We start from the raw sequence: 23071 nt of genomic DNA on the forward strand, positions 1-23071 counted from the left end.
CCGTGACAGAGATGAACGTTTGGGCGAATCTGTTATGTCAGAAATATACTTTCTCATCTCCTTGACGTCTTGTGTGGTTCTTCATTTGAAAGAATCGAGCGCATTTAGATAATATCAGTGTACTTTTGGTACACACCAGTGTGTCCCCCTCATTATTAGCTCGCCCCCTCTTTTGAGACCCCCCCCCCCCCCCCTTTGATAGTATTGGTCCGGTCCGGTCCGGGTCCTCCTGCTCAGACATGCTTGTCTAGTTGATGAGTGACTCCAAATTGATTGAACTTGTGACTGAGTTTCTTCTGTCAGACCTCCTTAGTCTCACAGCTCTGATTCGTAGAAAGCTAATCTTTTGCTTTTGGTTTGAATTGAGAGCTCGTCTTCAAAATGATGCAAATCGGTGTTTTCCGGCGTAACGCAGCACAGCCGTCACACTCGTTTTAGCTCAGGAGCCACTTGGACGGCCCACAACAGGAACGTAGCTGCAAGGGTTTTGCAGAAAAGTGAACACTTTCACAATAATGTCCTCAGCGTTTTACAAAGAAATTGCAGTTCAGTTTGGTGCCATTGAAAAATATTCAGCTTCAACTCAGACGCTGTTCAGGTGAAAATGCATCATTGCATTTCCAGAAAGTTTGGTGTTCAACAGGCAAGGGATGAAAACGGTGCCATTACCATGCCATTCCAAGAGTTGGCGCTGTTGTTTGTTTTTGTATTGAAACCACACACACACACACACACAATAGGTGCAATTTCAATGCACCTATTGTTGCACCTGATCCAAGATGGCGCCGCCCTAGCGGCAGCCTGTTGCAGCAGCTCCTGGTCCTTCTACTTTTAGTACCAGATTGCTGCAACAAAACAATTTCCCTTCGAGGATGATTAAAGTTATTATCTATCTATCTATCACACACACATGTCCGCGTCTGCGATGTCATTTAATAACCACAACAATGGCGGACTACATGCTCCAGGTGGCGCTGCAAAAGCGACTGACGCTAGCTGGAGGTGGAGCAGGACCATAGACCGATACAACATAGAATTATATGAAGGCTAAAAGCGGTAGTCTACTTCTCGATTTCTATGTGCTCTGAGTCTTCTGTATTTGGTGTGTTTGATGAGTCACAGCGCCCCTACATGCCTGGCATGTGTACTACATGTGTACTACATGTGTACTACTTGTGTACTACTGAAGCCTCGTGTTGAGCCGAGTTCATAATGACGTGTGGACGGAGGTTTTTTTTTTTTTTTTTTTGAGAACCTTTTTGAGAACCCGCCTTGTCTGCGTGTCTCTGAGGAACTTACCCCAAGTCTCATGGCGCCGTTTTCAAAATGGCGCTCTTTCAGTAACTCAAAGCGTCGTCGTGTAAACGAGCGTCCAAAACCGTCCGTCTTCACTTGAGAACGTCTCATCGGGGTGAAAGATTTGCACATTTTCTTTCTTGTGTTTTCACAAACCCTCCCTCCGCGGTCTGCTATGGATGCTAATGCTAGCTCGTTAGCAATTTTACCCCCCGCACATTCTTTCACATTCATTTTTAAGAAGCAGTTAAAGTATTAATTGTTTTTTTATGTTTTGCAAAGGTCATCCAGCGAGATCTAATTCAACCCAGCTCTCACCCATGGGCCTCATGTTTAACACTCCATGGCACAGAGCGATATAAAATGTGGATATTTATATATATTCAAAGCTCTTCTCCGATATATACTCATGCATACCTGATCAGATAAGACAAAAATAAACTTCCTGGGTTGATGTTTATAGTCTCATCCTTTACTGCATGCACCATAGATCTCCTGTATGCTCCTCTCCTGCATGTGCGCCAAATATTTACATAATTTCACAGCTTTGTGCAGGATTATGCTAAAAGCTGAGAAACCTGCTCCAGGATAAATATTTGAGGAGGTCCAAGCAAACAGTTTGTGGGGAGAGGAGCTGGAGCAACGCAGGGCGAAGAAAAGGAGACGTGGATGTAAAAAAAACAACCAAAACAAAACAAAAAAACAGAAAAGAAAAACAAGGCGAGTCTCCAAATGTTGGAGGGTTTGTTTACGAGTAAACTCAACAGGAGTGCGAGAACGCCGAGTGCGTTCGTCATTCTGTCGCGGCGGAACGACAAAATCCTGCTCCGCTGTTGCGTTTGACCCTTTGACCTCTCTGTTTCTCGCAGTGGAGGCCGTGGTGGAGTTCGACTATGAGGCTCAGCAGGACGATGAGTTGAGCCTGACGGCGGGGGACGTCATCGTGAACATACGGCGGGACGACGGGGGATGGTGGGAGGGCGAGCTGGGGGGCCGCCGGGGGCTGTTCCCCGATAACTTTGTCAGGGTGAGTAATCACGCCGCCGCCACCGCGCGCCGCCGCCGCGCCGCCGTCCCCGTCTTCCTGAGCGTGAGCTTGTGGTTTTGTGGCTGCTGCTGCTGTTTCAGTCGTCTGGAGCGCAGGTGAGAGACGTCTCGTCAGACGAAGTTTCAGATGAAATCTGTTCAACTCGTATTTCACACAAAGCAGTGGCAGCAGGGTACCGTATTCTCTGGACTGGAAGTCCTTCATCATATCGTTTTCCATCATTTGCTGTATTTCACACGCATGGAAACTCATTTTCAAATAGTCTCTTGAGATTATTCTGTTCATCACCAGCTTAAACAACAAAGGTCACATTTTAGGTGCGATTTTAGTGGTTTTTCATTTTCTAATTGGTCAAACAAATCTCAATACATACTCTTGCCCATCATACATTTCAAGAGTTTCTTAGTTTTTCTGTGGTACTGTAGCAGTATTCTGTTGTCATGGGGTGACATCTAGTGGTCTCAGATGGTATCTACAAGTACATTTTTATATAAAAATCACTTCTTAATGCAAGTTACATAATCTGCTAAACAAACAGAACAAACAACTGAGTTATAGTCTGGAGAATATGGTAACGCATAAAATGAGGACGTAGCGACAGAACTAGTCCCCTTTGTGATCATTTACCTGCATTTTAATTCAAACTTTTCAGTTCATGCAAGAAATATGAGATAAAATTATGTCATTATTCTTTTAATCACCAGCTTAAACAACAAAAGACACATTTTATTGCAGAACAAGCCACATCAGATGTGCAAATTTAGTGAATTTTCATTTTTTAATTGGTCAAACAAATGTAAATTTATGTTCTTGCCCAATATACATTTCAAGAGTTTCTTTTGTCCAATTTTTACTTTGAATTCTATTGTGCAGTTTCAGCAAATCGGTTCTTCTATAGCATTCTGTAGCAGCATTCTGTTGTCATGCAGTGACATCTGGTGGTGTCAGATAGTATAATACAATTATATTTTTTATATAAAAGTCACTTCTTAATATAAGTTACATAGTCTGCTATACAACAACAAAACACTGATTTATGGTTTGGAGAATACGGTAACGTAGACATATTGCTTTTGTTCAGTTTTTACATAACATAAAGTAACGTTTTGTTTTAAGTTGATGGAGTTCAAATATGGTGCGGAGATAGTCTAATAGTCTAGTACAATATTGCAGTATAACACAAAAACCAGTTTAGTAATAAATGACAAAATGACAAGAAAATGAGGATGATATATATATATATATATATAGTATATGATATTATATACATTTTACTTAAAACTCTTAACTTCATGCAAGAAATATTATATAAAATGTAACTTTTTTACTTGATTGTCTTCAGCATAATATTTTTATACACATGTGAACAAACTGTATGAAACGTCTCCTGTCGAGTCACGTTCCGAGGCTTTATCGCCCCCTGTTGTTATGGAGTGTGAATACATGGAGCTACATTGATTTTTATCTCGGGCCTCTTTTCCACGACAACAAGAGAAAACTGAAAACTCTTGCTGTGTTTTGTGGGTCCGTTTATCCGACAAAGGTGCTCGGAGTCACAGAAAACGCGACTTTTTGAAAACGGCTCCCAAAGTGGAACTTTTGGAAAACGCTCCAACTCCGCCACCGTGGAAAAGAGGGGGGGAAACTTGTAGAAAACCTCATGTATGATATTACAAAAACATATTTGATCTTAAATTAGTTTAAAAAATGAGTTTGGAGATAATCATACTGTGCATCCATTATTCTCTAACAAAATATACATTATTGGAGAACAACTCCATACAGAACCTTGAACTGGGGAGTTTGGTTTCAGTTTGTGTGTCGTTATGCTTCACGACACACAGAACCGTCGTTCACTGTTCCGTCACACTCAGACGTCTCGCTCACCAGCAGGTATTTCAGATTGCCTGATATTTGCCTCGGCTGTTTGCAGAAGGCTGAGTTTGTCCTCACAGTCGCTCTAAATCGGGTTGGCGGTTAATCCTCCACGACGCTGCGAAGGATCTGAAAAACTGAGCCTGGAACTGAGAGGCTGCTGCCTCATGACTTCCTCCTAGATTAAAACTACTGTGGGTTTCAGCCTGGCAAAGAAAAACAACCAGTGAACGCAGTACGTACACTTTCTGTACAGTTTCTGATTTTAATAGAAAGAATAACAGTTCATGTGAGACGAATTGACATATCATTATTATCATTTTTCCACAAACATGTTATTCAGAATGTTGTCAGACAAACCAGATTGTAGTATTCCAGTTAATCACAACGTTCCAAGTTGGGAATTCAATGTAAACTCCAACAAACTACCAAAAATACTTCATGTACAAGGACTTGGACAAACTGAATGCACTGCTGCATTTTTTGCAACCCCTTTTATATTCTAAGTCCCCGTTGACGCGACATGGTTTCAAGTGAAAAGGGGTCTGTTTCCATGACAACGGTGCTCGGAGGTCTTGAAAATGGGACTTTGTGAAAACGCTCTGACTCCGTCTCCATGGAAACGGGGGTAAAATGCAACTTTTCTGAAACGCTGCTACACAACAATGTTTCCTCCGTCGCGTCACGACTCCCACTTCATATTCTCCTGGACTTGGTACTTTTATTTTGACAGTCACCGTAATAACAACGCAACTTAGTCGTCTGTCCGTGTTCTCCCTTTGTTAATGTTTATAGCGTGTTGTTCTCTGCTGCATGTGTGTGGTTTCATTACAAAACAACCAACAACTCTTGTTCACTACATCGTTTTTTTTTAGCATTTCTGCCGTTCTTGTAGAAACGGATACCATTTTCAAAACATTGCTGTGTCGACATCTTGCTTTTCTGAAATGAAAATGCGAAGACAATGCATTTTCAGTGTCTCGTTAGAATAAACGTGACACATTGTGTAAACCAAGGCTGCCCATAGATTTATTACAAGGAGGCTGGTGTGAAATTACAAGCACATGCCAGCATGCCGATGAAAGAATCTTCTTAAAAGTTGATTAATCAGAATAAAAAAGGCACTCTTTAATATATATAAATATAATTCATTGTGGACATGGTGAAATCAGGAGAGTACAAGAGGGATCGGGATCGTTTTGAGATCTGAATCCTTAAAACTGAAGAAATGCAGCTACCGCGTGGAGAACCGAGGTCTGATCTACGGACGTTCTGCTTCTATTTGAACAGAAAGTACAAACACACTGAACCTGTTCAATGTGGTGACGAGCATTTCCTCCGCTGGCTCATGCACAGCTTCTATTTTTGGACTTGATGATAAGATGTATGCATTTTTGGTTTCAACCTCTTTGGTTTTTGCTGCAATGCTTTGACATTTGTATTTATAACTGCCTCCGTCGATACATCCAACTTTCCTCATCGCAAGAAGACAAAGTGACCTGCTGATCGTTGTTGTTTAAAACTGGGGTGTTCAACATAAGGCCTCCGGGCCAAATCATTAAAATTGGCTTTATGTTGAGGGTTTTAGTCATTTTCTGTAGTACTTGTTTGGTTTTGTGAACATATAGACATTTTCATCAGTATACTCTGCACCACAGCAAAGAAAAACTTTAAATATAAAGGTTCTTATGGCGCTATTTTACGTATCCGGCCCATTCAAGATGAAATTAGGCTGCACATTAAGCATGCAAAATATTCGAATATGAGTTATTGTCAGTAATTCACCTGCAAAGCGCACGCTAACTCCAGGCCCCATATGTTCCCATGTTTTTTTATGCAAGTCATGCCATTTAATGTGTCCTCGGTGGTGGTTGGAGCTACATCGACAGATAAAGATAGCACACTTCTCCAAAAGAGGGACTTTTGGCTGAAGCTTCTCAGCTGCAGCTCCGGCAGATTGACGTGGGGAGCTTCATCGGCGGGTCGGAGGGAGACGAGTTTACCCTGATCAGAAGGAAGGGGAAGTACCTGGTTCACAGGCTGATGAAGGAGGAAGCAGACGAAGTAGAGCTGAGAGCAAACAGACACTGAAGCAGGAGAAGCACTGTCAGGTCGCTGGCTTCGTCTGAGTGCTGAGTGAGGACAGTGTGTGTGCGTGTGTGTGTGTGTGTGTGTGTGTGTGTGTGTGTGTGTGTGTGTGTGTGTGTGTGTGTGTGTGTGTGTGTGTGTGTGTGTGTGTGTGTGTGTGTGCGCGCGTGTGTGTGTGAGACACAGAGGAAGGCTGTGAGTAATGCAGTAATACCAGACTGCTCTGTCACAAGACTGCAGTTATGGGAATCAGTGACATTAAGCTTTGCAATGCCATTGAGTGTGTGTGTGTGTGTGTGTGTGTGTGTGTGTGTGTGTGTGTGTGTGTGTGTGAAGTGGGGGATGTGGAAATGCAGGTTAAAGAAGTGACAGGAAGCCCCCCTCCCCCTCCCCCCGCTGCTCACGTTGTCGTTTAGCATTAGCAGGTTAGCATTAGCAAGCAACTGACAAAAAGCAACTGGCAAAAAAAAAACCCTCAGCTCCAAATCTTCCTGATCTGTTCACTACATTAAGACATTAGCTCCTCTTATAAGATCTTCTCCAAGTAGCTCCATAGTGACGCAGTTTCTATCTTTTTTAATAATTTTCTCAACCAATCGATTAGCGCGCGGCCGGCGGCCCGCTATTGTCCCGGCGAGCAGCAGGAGCGCGTGGAGCGGGGAGGTTTCCTGGTGAACAGACTCGAGGATATCCTGTTTATCGGGAGCTCTGGCTGCAGCCCCGTGACCCCCCTGCGCTCAGTGCACCGGCACAAACCGCCGCCGCGGATCGGAGTCACATGGCGGGAAGCGTTTGTGGGCCGACGGGCGGATCAGCGTCGGAGGTTCAGAACCGGGGAACCCATGTACCGGAACCGTCACAATCAAGTGTTTCTACTTATCTTGGATTATTAAACGTATTCCTTTATCCCTGCTGAATGACGCTCGTTCACCTCCATTCCAGCTCTTTTTAACTCTTCTTCTGCTAAATTATTCTCCAATATTCACTGTTTCACTACACTCCCCTTTTGGCTGTATATTTAGATATTTTCATTCTTTTCTTTTTTCTTTTTTCCCCTTCTATTACCTTTTTTCTACTCTTTTCTCTACTTTATCATGGAATACCATTCTAGCACTGTATTTTCTGGACCACGAGTCACACTTTTTTGTTTGTTTGCTGTTTGACTGCAACTTTTATCAATAAAAAACATACAGTAAATACCATCTTGGACCACCAGACGACAGAATCCTGCTTCGGTACAACAGAAATAAAAAAATAAAAACCTCCGTTATTATCATATTTGACAGAGTAAGAAAAATGTCTTCTAAAAACACAGTTTTTAAGTACTCAGTTTTGGTTTAGGTACTCATTTTAAGAGCTAAATGTTCCGTTTAACATTTACAGTAAAGCCCAAGTTTACTCTCATGCATTTTTTTCTTTTTATCTTATTTCCATAATAAAAAACGACAGCCTTGAGAGTGAAAGTTTCAGAAAGGCTTCATGTTCACACGGTAACGTTTTGAAAACTAGACAGAAACCGCAGAAACACTGAACAAGATGCAGTGAGCATGCCAGGTCAGGAGGTGGCGCCGTATGTTGTTCTTCCCTGTTTCCATGGAGACGGGGTTAGAGGGGTTCCAAAAAGCTGTACTTTGTCACGTTTCCACAGAGTCGGAGTGTTTTTTTTTTTCTTTTCTCAAAAAGTTACACCTTGACAACTTGTTTTCAAAAACTTCATGTAAACAGGTCTGAACAATCACTATGTTATATTTGCAATTAATTGACTGATCAGCTAAAAAAAACGTGTTTCCAATAATTTCCTATTAATTAATGAAACAGTTGCATTGTAAAAGCGGCACATTTTAATATTCTTAATATTTGGAAACTTGTGCAAAAACAATATGTAGTGCATTTGAATCTAAAAACAGTACAACATATTTGAAAAGTTTGTTGTAAATCATCTTTGTGTTTTACCTTTGTGATAAGAGCACTGTGAAGTTTGAACTTCACTCAAAGCTTTTCTCTCTATTTCAGCACAGAAAGGTTTAAAATACGGTGAAATAATTCAAAACCGTGTCAGAGACGAGAACTACTTTTGCCAAAACAATTTTCGTAGTGATTTTTACACCGTATAATGTCATCTATCAGGTTGTATATCTGACACCGGTGGTCTAGCTGCTTAAACAATGTCAGAAAAATGTCAGATTATATGAATTATTCACATATTTTGAAAGATTTTATTCTTGATTTCACGACTCAGAGCTCAAGTTATGCAGGATAAATCATAAAAAAGTCCTGAAATACTTCATGTTAGATGTAATAAATAGTAACTATTTATCTTTACATTGTATTTTGTGTCTAAAATGTCAGCTCTGAGGCAGTTTGGGATCTTCGGTGTGCGCAGTGTGAGCGGTGGAGGTGGAGGTGGAGGTGGAGGTGGAGGTGGAGTTGTGCAGAGAAACGGAGGGGAAATAATGCATTTCTCAATACAGCCACACTCTGTTTCCTCATTCTGGGTTTGTCTGTGCTGCATGTGGGGATCGTTTGCAGGACTCCTCCTACACAGAGGCTGCTCCTCTGCATTGTTCTGCTTTATCTGCGCCCGGGGAAAGGTCAGAGGTCACGTGATGTCCTGCGCTGACCGTCCATTGCTTTTCAACCAATCGTTTGGGGACAGAAGAGACATAATACAGGTGTTTCCTGCTGGGTTTTTTTTTCTTGTCTTCCCCTCCGGAGGAGAAGCGGCGCACATATTCATTATTCAAGCGGCAATAAAAAAAAAAAGAAAAGCGTTTTACATTTTCATCCCTGAAGAATTAATGCTTTACTTCTCGTGAGGCCGAGCAGCCGAATGGTGGACTGTGTGGGTTTACATCTCTGTTTGATTCAGCCGCTTGTGTGTGTGTGTGTGTGTGTGTGTGTGTGTGTGTGTGTGTGTGTCCCTGGGATCGATGTGTCTGCCGTTACCGCTGCATTAGCCCACTTAGCAGATGTGAGGTGGGATTCGACCCGCAGTTATGCAACGCCGCTATTTTAAATGTGGTCGGGTTTTTAAAAAAACATTTAAATTAAAAAAATACATGTTCCTGGGCCCGCCCTCTGGGGGACATGACATTTGTGTCGTTTAGTGTTGTTTTCATGCTTTTAGTTTTTGTTTTTTTATTGTCATTTGTTTAATCTTATTGTTGTTTTTCGTCTTTGTGTTTTCTTTTTACTTTTTATATTTTATGTGTTTCTCAAAGTTGAGTTGAGTACCAATATTCATTCTTCAAGCTTTGTCTCTTTCTTTCTCCTTCATGTTCATTTGACATCATTTTATATACATTTTCTGCCACTTCCCAGGTATTTCAAGCCTCTTTATGTTCATGTTTCATGCCTGCTGTTTTCATTTTATGTGTGGTTTATTGAATTGTTTTTTTTCCTTTTTAATTACATTTTTATATTTGGTCACAACTTTGCACCTGCATGTCGTAATTTTGCTTCTCTTTTGTCATTTCTTGTCTCTTCTTAAGTCTCTTTGTGGCTGTTTCTTAGTTCTCTGTCCACATTTTGCATCTTCATGATTCCTTTTTGTGTTTATTCTTCCATTTTTGTCCATTCTGTTTCTTTCATGACCATTCTACAACCATTTTACAGCTGTTTCATTGTCATTTTGCATCTTCTTGATCGAATTTGCCACCTCTATGTTATTGTTATCAATATTTTGAGTAATTTCATGTCAACATGAGGGCATTTTATATTTGTTTATGTTGAGTTATTGTCTGTAGTGATGTGTGCTGCCTCATAGCGGTTGTATGTTTTGGTGGTTTGGTTTTGGTTATATTTTTATTAATTTTGTACCTTTCTATAGCTATTGAGTGTCTATAGAAATTGAATTTAAGGTCATTTAAGGTAATTGAATATCTATTTATGTACATTTTCTTGTCTTTTTATGGCTGTGTGGCAACTGTCTCTGGTAATTCAATGTAGCTTTAAGGCTATTTGTTGCTCTTTATGACTATTATACATCTATTTAAGTTAAATTTGTGGAATTCTGTAGTTGATTTGTGGCCATTTTGCATGTCTACTGTAATTCCAGCCCTCTTAAAAGTCTTTTTTAGTTCATTATTCAGTGATTTGGTGTCATTTGTAGAAAGAAAGGACCTTCTAAAGGTGTTTTGTCAAACCAGGTGCTTTTTTCCCCACTGTGTTTTTTCTTAAAATCTCCCTCTCAGCCGTTTATACTGAAACCAAACTTTCCCACTTTGTTCCTCAGCATAACGTTCTGCTCTGAACAGCAGGGTGTTCTCATGTTTCATTCATAGGCTGATTTATATAACAGTGTATGGAGGCCGAAGCTGGGAGGAATCCACTGACGTTGGTGGGCTGATCGTCACCATGTGAACCTAGAAGTGTGTCTGTTCTGCCAAAACGGACCGAATCTCGTTGCTTTGCTTGTTGTTGTTGTTTTTGCGGCGTGTGCCTTGAATGAGCTGCAGTTGTTGTCGAGGAAACGTCTCCTCTCTGGTATTTTTGGATCCGGGGCTCATTAAGGCGTTCGCGCCGCACCAGGCGACACCGGGCCGGCGTGCACACGCGCGTGTGTGAGTGTGTGTGCGTGTGTGTGTGTGTGCGTGCGACGGCTCCCTCTGAGTCAGCGCGGCCGGTCCGTCTGCTTCACTGACTCGCCACAGGCCAGAGCTTACGAAACGCTGTCAGGATGAATGTGGCGGCGGGACGTCAGCGTTCCCGCCGATCCCGTCGTGTCGTTCCTGGTGAACGCAGAGGGAGAACGCTTGTTTGTGTTTGTGTTTGTGTGTCGGGGTCACCTGCTCCACAGCTCCCGCTCGCACGTCTGGTTCAGAAGTTTCACATCAGATTCATGTTCATTGGTTGATTGAGCAGCCCTTTGTTCATCCAGTCATACAAGATTCTTTGAATTGAGAGATTATTGGTTTTTTTTTTACTTAAAGGTATACAGGAGGATTTTCAGGAACTTTAGGAAAGACCCGCCCTCTCCACCGTTTGAAAAAAATGCGCATGCGCAACGCTGTACCTGCTCCCGAGACGGAACGCCTACTAAAACGCGTGCGAGAGACGTGCACGAGCCCAGTTCTCCTCGTGCACGCTCTGTTTACAAGTCACAAGTCGGCATCGCTCACATAAGCTCACTTTACAAGAAGATTTGCACCAGAGGGGGTGAAACTGTGTAAAAATGTCCGAGAATAATGCGTCGGGTCGGCCACCGGCATGATGAGAACCGTGTGGAGTGAGCTGCGTGCAGGGACGAGCACGTACGACGGGCTTACGTCATATATCACCAGAATGATTGACAATTGGGAGGACCAGTTATTTTGATGATCCACCCGGAAGAAGAAAATCCTCTACTATACCTTTAATATTGTTGTTAAAAACATTAAGAAATTCCTTCATGACAGAAGGAAACAACAGCGCCAACCCGTGGCCTGGCATGATAACGACAGTGTTACCGCTGTTTCCGTGGTAACGGACTTGGCTTTCTAAACGTGAAACTTTTCTGAAATGAAAACACAAAAACAAAGCATTTTCACTTGAAATGTCTTTTATAAACTATTTTCCTTCTCGGTTTTTGTTTCGGTTTGTTGTCAAAAGTAATTTTAATATCATTCCTCACTTTATCATGAACTAGTCGCTCCAACTCTATAATTACAATTCACAGATCATGTTTGAACCCAGATATATTGTGATGAAACACATTTATCCAGTAATCATTAAGATTTCTGTAGAGGAAAATAGATTTGACCAAATATTACAAAATTAAGATGTTACATTTTTTTACAAATACAAATGACCTCTGTTTAATCTTTTCTTACTAACTCATCAATTTCTGTATTTTTTTTTTGTAGGGAGGGATTTTTTCTGGGTTTATTTAAATTGAACTTTAAAATAAATTGATAAGAAGACTTATTGACAAAAGAGAGACATTTGATAACAAAGTCAATCAGTTTAAAAAATGAGTTTAGTGTTCTTTTATTTATTGTATAACTTATATATAACATATATCTTATACAACACCAAATACAACAGCCATTTCAGGGCACTTTTACAGAGGAAAAACCCATCAATTTATAAAAAAATAACATTATAATATACAAACGTAAATAGGAAACTGTATTTCCAACTATGTAATAATTTTTGCTTGTAAGTGTGTATAATAGATGCTTATATATGTGTGTATATGTGTGTATATATATATATATATATATATATATATACATACATAGAGAGAGAGAGACAGAGAGAGATTTTTTGTTTCCAGTTTACTTATATTACAACTGTATTAGCTCCACACCTGAGACAAATCAAAAATACAGTATGATTCAGATGTTTTAAATGAATCAAAATCAGGTTAATGATTATTTAACGTGTTGCAAACGTTCCTAGAAGTTTAGAATAAATCACACGTTCTGTATTTATTGTCCTTTTTATAAAGTTGCGATTTTGATTTTCTGCACTTTTCTATTGAATTTATTTGAAATAAGATACAGAAGAGTTTAAACGAGTCATTTGAAAATGTTTTACTTATTTATTATTTTTTATTATTCCGAGTTTCACAACAAAGACTTGTAACCCCTAAAAACTGCGGATTTCAGGTTACCGTTTTGCAAGTTTATCCACATGGGCTCATTTCAGATGAGTGTTTCCACATTGTTTTTAATCATTTTATATAAGGAGCAATCAAAAAGTTGCATTTTTACCTTTATTAGAAAAGAAAGAGTTGCATCAGTTTAGCAGGAACCTGCTGATGTAACGTGTCTGCTTGCATAAGAAGGTTTTTTTTGCAGTTTTTCCTGCAGTTTATATCCAGTATATTACTGTTTTGGCAGTAAAACTGAGCAATGCCGTCTTAATAATGGAATTTTTAGTGGAAATTTGACAGGAAACCGCATCATTCTTGTTACTTTTAGGTTTTAGACGATCGTGTTTTACTTGCAAGCTTCAGCTTCGGACATCATGAGCTGCATCTCTGTGTCTTCTTTGAATAACAGTAATGATCCCAGCTGAAAAGTGTTTCATGACCCAACTCTGGAGAGAAAGTTTCTATGTTCCAAACCGTCGCTTCGGAGGTGTTTTCCTCACCTCCCGTCTCGCTGACGACCTCCTCCGTTTCTCCGCAGGAGATAAAGAAGGACGGGAAGCGCGACGGAGGAGGACAGGCCAGCGTGATGAGGTCCGACCTGTCCAACGGCCGGGCCAGCCCCGTGTCCGACCCCAGCGTGAGACCGGGCCGGAAAGGTGGGGGTCATGTGTTGAGGATGTGGCTGCAGGTAGCCGGGCTCAGACACAGATCCTATTAGCGTGTGTGTGTGTGTGTGTGTGTGTGTGTGGGGATTTAGGTCAAGGTCTGTTCAGCGGACTAACACACTGCATACACACTCAGAGGCCACCGCCACACACCTTCACCACCAAACTCTGCAAAGCGGAGTTGGAAAATATCTGCAGCAACATGCTTAACAGTTCTATAATGACACCAGAGACTCTGACAAACAGGGAAAAATGTAAATAAAACGGCCTAATAATTGCGCAGATATGCAAAATGCCTGCAAAGCGATGCATTACGATCACAATACGTTTTACAAAACAATGTAAATCTACGACCTCGAGGTCCGACGTGACACTAAAGAGTCACAGAACGATCACACAATCTGTTAAACACATTTATAGAAATGATAAGTCGCCGAAAACGATTACACAAGGGGGTAAAGAGTCATGACAAACTACCCTGTGAACTACCACACCATGCAAAACGCGAGACAAAGAAACACCCGATTAGGAGGCAGATTGATCAGTTCAAAAAAATACAAGGTGTAAAATGGCTTCGAAGAGACAAAATGTCTGCAAAGTCATTCATTGTGATAGCAAAACAAATCTACGACCAAGAGATCTGAAATGACAAAAGCAGTGACAAAACTACAAAAAAACATGAAAAACAACCATACAAAGATGCAAAAAATGCCACAAGGAAGCTTGAAATGACTACAGAGATGAAAATAAGTTACAGACGTGAACTTCCCTTAAAGAAATGACAAAAACACACAACTGCAAAGAGACAAAAGCAACCAGCTGATAATGATGCAAAATAATCAATTGAAAAATACAAAGAGAAAATAAATGACCTCAAACTGAGGCAAAGTGAATAGATACAAATACGAAATGACCTCAAAGTCATTCAAAAGGCCTGCAAAGCGACGCGTTCAAAAACGTGCAAATCTACAAGTGAGAGGTCTGAAATGTGTAAAAACACACAAAGGATCAAAAACATCTGCTCAAGGACAGAGGTGGTAAATGGCTGCAGACACAGGATGATCACAAAGACATGAAACATTACTCTATACAATGAAAACTACCTGATTATGATGCAAGATAATCAATAGAAAAATACAAAGAGATTCAAAATAGCCTCAAACAAGAGCAAAATGAGGTTAAATAGATTTAAAATGTCTGCAAAAACTGACAGTTTTGAAAGACGTGCAAATCTACTGCACTCAGATGTGAAATGACTGTAAGGAGACAGAATGATCACTAAAAGTGACAAAATAACAAGAAACATGCAAAACTACCCTTTAAAAAGGCAAAATTGCCACAAGGAAGGTTAAAATGACTCGAGGGACAAGACCCTAAACTACAGACGTGAAATTCCCTTAAGAAGCTGCAAGAATAAAGACAAAATGAGTAAATGTCAAATGTTGAATGACCTTAAAGCATGAAAAAGGATTATAAGCGTGCAGTCATGTCTGAGAAGTGCAACAATGAACACAAAGTGAAGCCGAATGGCTCGGTTCAAATTAAGTCAAGGATGAAGAAATACAAATCTAGAGCATATTAAAAAAACCCAAAAACAAGCAAAAAGTAAAGTGAAAATACCAGGAGACACAAAATGACCTTGAGGGAAAAAGCTAAATCACGAAACCTCCAGTTAAGGTTGCAAAACGACCATGAAGATGTCTATCGAAGGACTGCAGGGATATCAAATATCTCCAGATGACATAAAACAAGCATAAAAATGGTTCAAAGCAGCGACAAGGAGACATTCAAGAGGCATAAAAGCACTCGAAAGAGCAGTGGAAGGACCATAAAGAGGTGCAAATGGCCCACAATGCCTCTCTCCGGTAGAGGTTTGTGCTCTGGGCGTCTTTCACTGGCGTGGCTGCACATCAGAGGCACGGAGAACAGGAGCAGAGCTCCCCCTGTGGTGGGAGCTGGGAACTGCAGCCTCAGGAGGCGTGAGTCAGAGGTGGTGAGCAGCGTGATGACTTCAACAGCAAACACCTCCAGACTGGACCGACGTGTCCGCGGCCTCCGCCGGGTCAACCGGCCACTAACAGGGAGGTCAAAGGTCAGCCGACCGGCGGAGAGACGTAAGAAATACAGCTGTTGTACCAGATGAGGAAGAAATGGGGAGTCACAAACTATTCAACAAATAGGAACCAGAAACCACACACAATTTAATACTGATATTAATAATAATGACAATAATGATAATAATAATAATTATGAGGAAGAAAAATACAGATTAATACATGTCCGAATATATATATGAACATATATGAATAAATGTACAAAAATATGATGATAATAATAATAATACAAATAAATAGCAATAAAGTAGATAAATGAAAAAATTGATGAATATGAATATTCTTAAAATTTTATGATGATGATGATAATAATAATGATAATAATAAAACATAAAATATGGAAGAAACAAAGATACAGAGAAAGGAAACAATTATTTAAAATCCAAATAACTCAAATAAAAATACACGAGTCCAGTGAATGTGCCCTCAGCATGCATTCAAATTTTCACCCACAAATGTGACATCATATTTATTGTAAGTCACCAACCAAACAATGGTGAGAAGTATGTGGGAGATTCATTCTTTTAACTACGATTGGAGTCCAGGATTTACAAAGTTCTGTGTTGGTGCAGTAGAGACGGTTTCATTTATTACATTCTGAGGAAACGACTATGGAGGGGAACTTATGGATTACTTATTGAGTATCAGCCTTCTACCTCACTTGATGCTCGAACATATGACTCTACCTGGAGGTTTAATAACGTGTGTGTGTGTGTGTGTGTGTGTGTGTGTGTGTGTGTGTGTGTGTGTGTGTGTGTGTGTGTGTGTGTGTGTGTGTGTCACAGGGGAGCAGATCCGTAAGCGGAGGTGCAAGGCTGCGTTCAGCTACGTTCCTCAGCATGAGGACGAGTTGGAGTTGAAGATCGGCGACGTCATCGAGGTCATCGCAGAGGTGAGACGCTCTTTCACTTCCTGCTTCACCTTCGTCACGTTCTCTCAATCTAGCGTCCGGTAGGGCTGCTCCTTTATGGAAAAACTCATTATCACGATTGTTTTGGGCAATGTTGCAACCATGATTTATTTACATGATTATGTTTTCGATTTTGTAACAGCACTTATTGAACATGTTTAAAAACTCTCCTGTTGAATATATTAACATCTTGTAATGGTGGAGTAAAAAATAAACTGCATTCAATCTTTTTAAAACAATAAATAAATAACTGCAGATACTAATATAAACTACAGTAAGGAATCATGTTGCTTTACATTATATGTTGCTACTTTGTTCGTCCTGTGAGGCAGCGAGGCTCAGTACTGAACGCTAAGTCATGCTAGTAGACACCGTTAGCATGACTTAGCTTTAAAATGACATGGAACCTAAACCACTGGTGTAATACGCTTTTATTATCATCATCAATATATGTTAGTTTACGGCAGGTATAACAACGGCGAGCACACGCAAGAAACCATACATTCAGAACTTTTTTTCGGGAAATTTAAAAGTAGTAACTTACCACGAAGTCGCTAGCGCCTGCGCGTTCGGGTTAAATGTGTCGTCATTTCCTGTCTGACTGGAAATACCTGAGAGTGGCGGTTCTGCAGCCAAATGCGCATCTCACAACGAAAACACCACATAATCGTTTTTCCTCGATTGTATGAACGTTGAGATCATCTGGAGCCAAAATCGTAATCACAATTAAAATTCGATTAATGGAGCAGCCCTACCGTCCGGTCACAAACACATCCGGCCTTACAGCAGACGCAAAATCAAATACAGACTATAATTATGAATATAACACTTTCATCAATTGGCATGATGTAATGTCTCTATATTAGTCATAATTGGGAACAATAGTATTCAAACAAAATGTCTAGTATCAGGTATTTAAATAAGTTGCTCTTGAATTAATTTACATTTACTTCTGTATAATCTTTGTTGTTGTTTTTTTTTATAATACTAGCATTTCTACATTTCTATACATTCATATTCCAGCTCAAAGCTGCACATTGTCTTTACTGCACAGTCTGAAGTAGTTCAGACTCCGGCTGCTAGGTGGCAGCAGAGTGCTATTATCCAGGTAGAATCCCTGTTGACACATGAACCCAGTGTGAGTCATTATGAAGTCCAACTTCCACGTGAGAACAGATCATGCAAAGAAAAGAGTCAAATATGTGGGTGATAATAGTAAAAAAAAACCAATTAACTTCAATTAGTTATATGAAAGGTCAAAAAAAGGGAGCAAAGAGCAAAAAATACCTCGTAAAAGTTATAAAAAACTTAAAATAGAAAAAAAAACTTTCAGAGAAATAAAAATATAAAGATTGCCTTAAATTTCCCCAAAACATGCAAAATTATGAAAAATAATATTTAAAAAAAAGAAAATTGAAACTGTGCCAATATTGATGCAAACAATAAACTGAAAAAAAAGTTTTTGAAGCAATATATTGACTTTGATATGTTTTAGTTGATCTAATCTTGAAAGTTGAATTCTACTAAAAAAAAAAAAAAATTTGCAAAAAAAAACTGGATGAAATAAATTCTATTAATTTTTTTTTTTAATCATGACATATTTGGGGAAATGATGAGGGGGGGATACAATAAGTTCATCATGCTTAAAAAAAGTTTAAAAAAAATAAATAAAAATGTGATAAAAATATTTCTAAATGAAAAAAAAATCATATAAACATAAAAATGTCATATACAGATGTTAACTTACCGATAAGTCATCACAGTTTTCTTAGTAGCACGGATACAGGTCTTTATTTATTTACTTTCTTTACTTATTTTAATTTGTCATTATTTCTAACAGAGATTAGTTTCACATTTTTTGTAAATGTGAAGAATAAAAGGGACCAAAATCACCTCAACCTTTATCCCTTTTTTTGTTTTCACCTTCAAATGCATTTCAATTGTTGTTTTCTGTTATTTTGTGTGAATCTGATTCCTGCAAGCTGAGATATTCAGCTACGTGTCCACGTGCAAGGCTCTGTCTGACTGTTATACAGGCGCCCGCCACTAGTCGGAGCTACAGAGCAGTCAGACAGCAGCATTAGCCCTCATTTACACGACTCCGTTTCAGGTGAAAGCATATCATATTTGGATTTAGATGGGAACATTTTGATAACGGTGTTCATGTTCACGAAACGACATAGACACTGAAAGCAGTGCAGTTAGCATGCCAGGCCAGGAGGTGGCGCCATTTGTATTCTATTAAAGGTTGAAGCTTTGTGTTATGTCTCTCATTCATTGGTGCAGGTGGAGGAGGGCTGGTGGGAGGGCTTCCTCAACGGGAAGACCGGAATGTTCCCCTCCAATTTCACCCGAGAGATCCAGAAGGAGTCGGACACGCCCACTTTGGACACGCCCACCTCGCAGGAGGAGCGCCACGCCCGCAGCAGTGAGCCTCCGTTTTAAAACCACAGTAACGTCATTCTGATCGCAATGAATTCTTCAATATTCACCGTGTGTGTGTGTGTGTGTGTGTGTGTGTGTGTGTGTGTGTGTGTGTGTGTGTGTGTGTGTGTGTGTGTGTGTGTAGGTAAAGACAGCCCTGGCAGTGAAAGTGACGGAGGAGACAGTCGATCAGAAACAGGGTCTGAAATCCAGCCGAAGAAGGTGAACAATCAACGCCCCGAATCTTCAAATCAAAACTTCAGCTACATACTTCAGATTCTTATTTCCACCTTTAATATCCTTTCATCCAAACACTCATATGAGTATTTATTCTCAGGGCCTGCTTACACCACAACGTTTCCAAATATAGACAGAGAACTTTTGTAGCGTTTTGGGTGCCGGTTTCCACGACAACGTTGCTCTGGGCCACTGAAAACGAGACTTTTTGAACCCGACTCCCAAGGGGGATGTTTTTGAAAATACTCCATCTCCATAGAAACCGGGGAATACACAACTTCACGATGATGTCACCCCCCCACCCCCCCCCCCCCCCCCCCACCTGAATGATCCATGATGTCACCCAATAACCACAAAAACAATGGCGGACTACGTGCTCCAGGTGGCGCTGCAGAAGCTACTGACACTGGTCGGTTCAATAAGGTGACATGTTGGATTTTCCCGTCCCAGGAGAAGCAGGAGCATAAACCTCGGGAACTCAGAGTTATATACAGTAGAAGTCTATGAGCTGGAGTCAACGTTTATATTTCTATGTTCTCCGAGTCTTCTTCTGCGTTTTTGGTGTATTTGCTGAGTCATCGCTCCCCTAAAGGCCACACCTGTAATCACCACTTATCCCTTGACATGGCTGCCGATCATTCATCCATTCATTCATCATCACAGCCTTTAGATTGTCCACTACTGGACCTCGGCCTTCTCCAAATGTGTCCATCTCTTTCTGTCTTGAACCGTCCGTCCCCAGGTGACACCCATCATATCTCACCAACGAGTTTTCTGTCTTCCTCAACATCTTTTCCCACTTTCCTCTCGGTTCCCATTGTCATTCTGCTCACGGCGTTGTTTTCAGTGTCTCTGCATTCTCCAGACATGGAAACGTGAAACTTTTCTGCATTTTCACTTGAAACGTTGTGGTGTAAACAGAGCCTCAGTGTGCTTGCTTCTTCGTACTGAATCATAGCAAATCTGGCCACATCTTATCATTAAATCCCAGAGAAGAGGATACTTTTGTGTTTTATCCAAACTTTATTCAACTTATATCACATGCGACAACATAGTGGACAAATTCAATATGAACACGTGCTTCAAAACAATGAAAACCACACATCTTTGCGATTCTATTTTTAAAAACAAACCATGAAGTGAAAAGGGGAAATTCTACCGCTGTCGCTCATTTACATCCCTGGAGACTCCTCTAGTTTGCTGCTGCTGGTCCAGAGCTGCAGGCTCTGGTTGTGTACTGGAGGTCACGTCAGGGGCAAATGGAAGTTGTGGATTTAACAGTATTTTGGCAACAGTGTGAAAGTCTGCGACACAGACGGACACGAGCAGATTAGAACGCAGCAGATACAAGCCTGCAGCTGCAGCTATTATAAGATGCAGGTTAATGGATTTGATGGGTCATACTGTCCTTTTCCAAATTCCTGTACGGAACTAAGAAATAAACCAAGAGCCTCTTGTTTCTGTAACAAATTAGCGTTTGTCCTTGAACGTCTCTTCAGATCCGAGGAATCGGCTTCGGGGACATCTTCAAAGACCAGCCCATTAAGCTCCGCCCCCGCTCCATGGACGTGGACTCCGAGGCTGACAAGGTGAGTGTCACACAGCTCCAGGCCACCAGGGGGCCTCCAAGGGCTGACGGAGCGCTCTAACCCTTTTCGCTGGTTTCAAATCATTTCTAAATATGTTTGAGACTTGTCAGAAGGGAATTTTGGTCCGGACCAAACACGTTCACCTGTTTGGTCCGGACCAGAGTCTCTACAGGGAAAAACTGTTTTGTTTGGGCGACAGGAACACGACCACCAACTCTGAACCGGAGCTACAACCTCTCTGGTCCCTTTAAAAACATTGATCTCGGTTCGTTTACAAACAATCTTTCTGGCAGAGGGGGTGGAGGATTCATTGATCCCAATGCATTCTGGGTAGTAAACAAACAAAGCTAACAACGTGATATTTAAAAAAAAATGTGTGGAAATATCTCGCAGCCTGACGTGGAGTAATGAGGAAGAAGTAGAGAGGAAGAAGTAGTGAGGACGACTCATTGATATCAGGTCTGAGGACGACATATCGCGGTTGTTTGTGGCTACCCATTAGCCACGAGCTAACTAGCCTAGCCACCACCGGCCCAATCAGTGAGCCATGTTTCTTCTTCACTTCCTCTCTGGTTTGTCTCAGGCGACAGCGCCCCCGAGCCAGCAGCTGGTGTAACTGTGTGACATTTTCCAGACAGTTTGATCTCAAACTGTGTGTGTGTGTGTGTGTGTGTGTGTGTGTGTGTGTGTGTGTGTGTGTGTGTGTGTGTGTGTGTGTGTGTGTGTGTGTGTGTGTGTGTGTGTGTGTGTGTGTGTGTGTGTGTGTGTGTGTGTTTCATTACAAAAGCAACCAGCAGCACCCACTAGTGGCCTGGCATGCTAACTACATTGTGGAAACTGACATCTTTTTCAAAACGTTGCCTTGTAAAGGTGAAACGTCCTCTGAAAAAGGGAGAGAAAAAAAATAAAAATGCAAGAACGGTGCGTTTATCACATCGAAACATCGTGGAAACTGGATCCACTGGAAATAAAAACACGTCGGGGTCGTAATACTGTGATCATTGTGCCGTGAGCAGCGAGGGGAGGAAGCTGGGGCTCCTCCGCTTCTTCTGGTTCAGCTTTACAACACAGGACGTGGTTTCATGTTCCCACACACACACACACACACACACACACACACACACACACACACACACACACACATCCTGCAGGGATTTGACTATTAAAGCAGAAGTGAGAGAGAGAGAGAGAGAGAGAGAGAGAGAGATTTTCACTGACACTTGGGTCTTGTGCTGCAGCTGATGCAGCAAAGCTTGGTCTCTCAGTGCGACTGGAAACCCGAGGAGGAGGAGGAGGACGGTAGGCTGCGGCTCACTTCTTTCTCCAGGTCGCTCTGCGCTGCTCAAGCTGTCACCACCAGTTTCAGGATTACTCACTGCTCTTATGACTTCTTTCACTGAGGGAAGCATCAGTTCCAGGAGAAGTCTGTTGAACATGGAGGTGGGAGCTTCTGGGAATCCAGCAGTTGTGAGAGTTCTAGAATCTTTCAAGGTTGGAGAAGTTGTGACCTCGTTAGAAGCTGTGAGAGTTTTAACATTTTTAAAGACTGGACAGTCGGTCAGGGCTCCAGAATTTGACTGTGTGGTGTTATAGAATGTGTTGTGAAAACCTTCAGAGTTCTAGAATCTTTCAATGGTTTTAGAATTTACAAAATCCTTAGAGTCTGTCAGATTTCTAGAATTTGTGGCGTTTTTGAAAATCCATCAGGGTTTGAGAATCAGGAAGAGTTGAAGAGTTTGTGAGCGTTCTACAATGTCTCTGAGTTCTACAAACGTGTTAGGGTTGTAGAAAACGTTCTTACAGTCTGTCAGAAGCCTAGAATCTGAGAGTTGTGGTGTTTGTGAGAATTCAAGAATGTGAGAGAGTTCTAGAGTGTGTCATGGTTTTAAAATCTGTAAGGGTCCTACCGTCTGTCAGATTTTGAGAAATTTGCCAGGGATGGGGAATATTTCATAGTTGTAGAAACTGTGAAGGCTCAAGAACCATGATTCGGTAATGTGGATTTGTTTTAGAGTGGTATGTGAGAGTCATTGATGTAGCAAGAGTTCTAGAATCATCCAGAGTTCTGGAACATCCAGAGTTCCTGAATGAGCGAAAACAATGAGAATGTGGAAGAGTTGTCAAATTTGTCAAGCATTTGAGAATTAGAAGGATTTCAAAGAGTTTTTTGGGAGTTCTCGAATCTTTCACAGGTCCAGAATGTTGTTTGGTATGTGAGAGTCATAGATTCTGTAAGTGCTCTTAATCT

The 23071-nt window shown here is 41.0% G+C and overlaps 1 protein-coding gene across 2 annotated transcripts in view; it reads left to right on the forward strand.

Annotated features, from left to right (window-relative positions):
* sh3kbp1 (SH3-domain kinase binding protein 1) overlaps positions 1 to 23071 on the forward strand; it is a 49362-nt gene that overhangs the window by 7744 nt on the left and 18547 nt on the right. Inside the window, exons 2-7 of one of the 2 annotated variants that reach the window (XM_080514892.1) lie at positions 2166 to 2323; positions 13423 to 13572; positions 16457 to 16555; positions 18860 to 19001; positions 19143 to 19219; positions 20734 to 20823. In XM_080514892.1, coding sequence (XP_080371018.1) covers positions 2166 to 2323; positions 13423 to 13572; positions 16457 to 16555; positions 18860 to 19001; positions 19143 to 19219; positions 20734 to 20823 — 716 coding nt within the window. Of the gene's footprint in view, positions 1 to 2165; positions 2324 to 13422; positions 13573 to 16448; positions 16556 to 18859; positions 19002 to 19142; positions 19220 to 20733; positions 20824 to 23071 lie in introns of both variants that reach the window. The other variant, XM_080514893.1, reaches the window with a different exon arrangement.

Source organism: Blennius ocellaris, assembly GCF_963422515.1.
Source record: "Blennius ocellaris genome assembly, chromosome: 19".
NCBI classification, from domain to species: Eukaryota; Metazoa; Chordata; class Actinopteri; order Blenniiformes; family Blenniidae; genus Blennius; species Blennius ocellaris.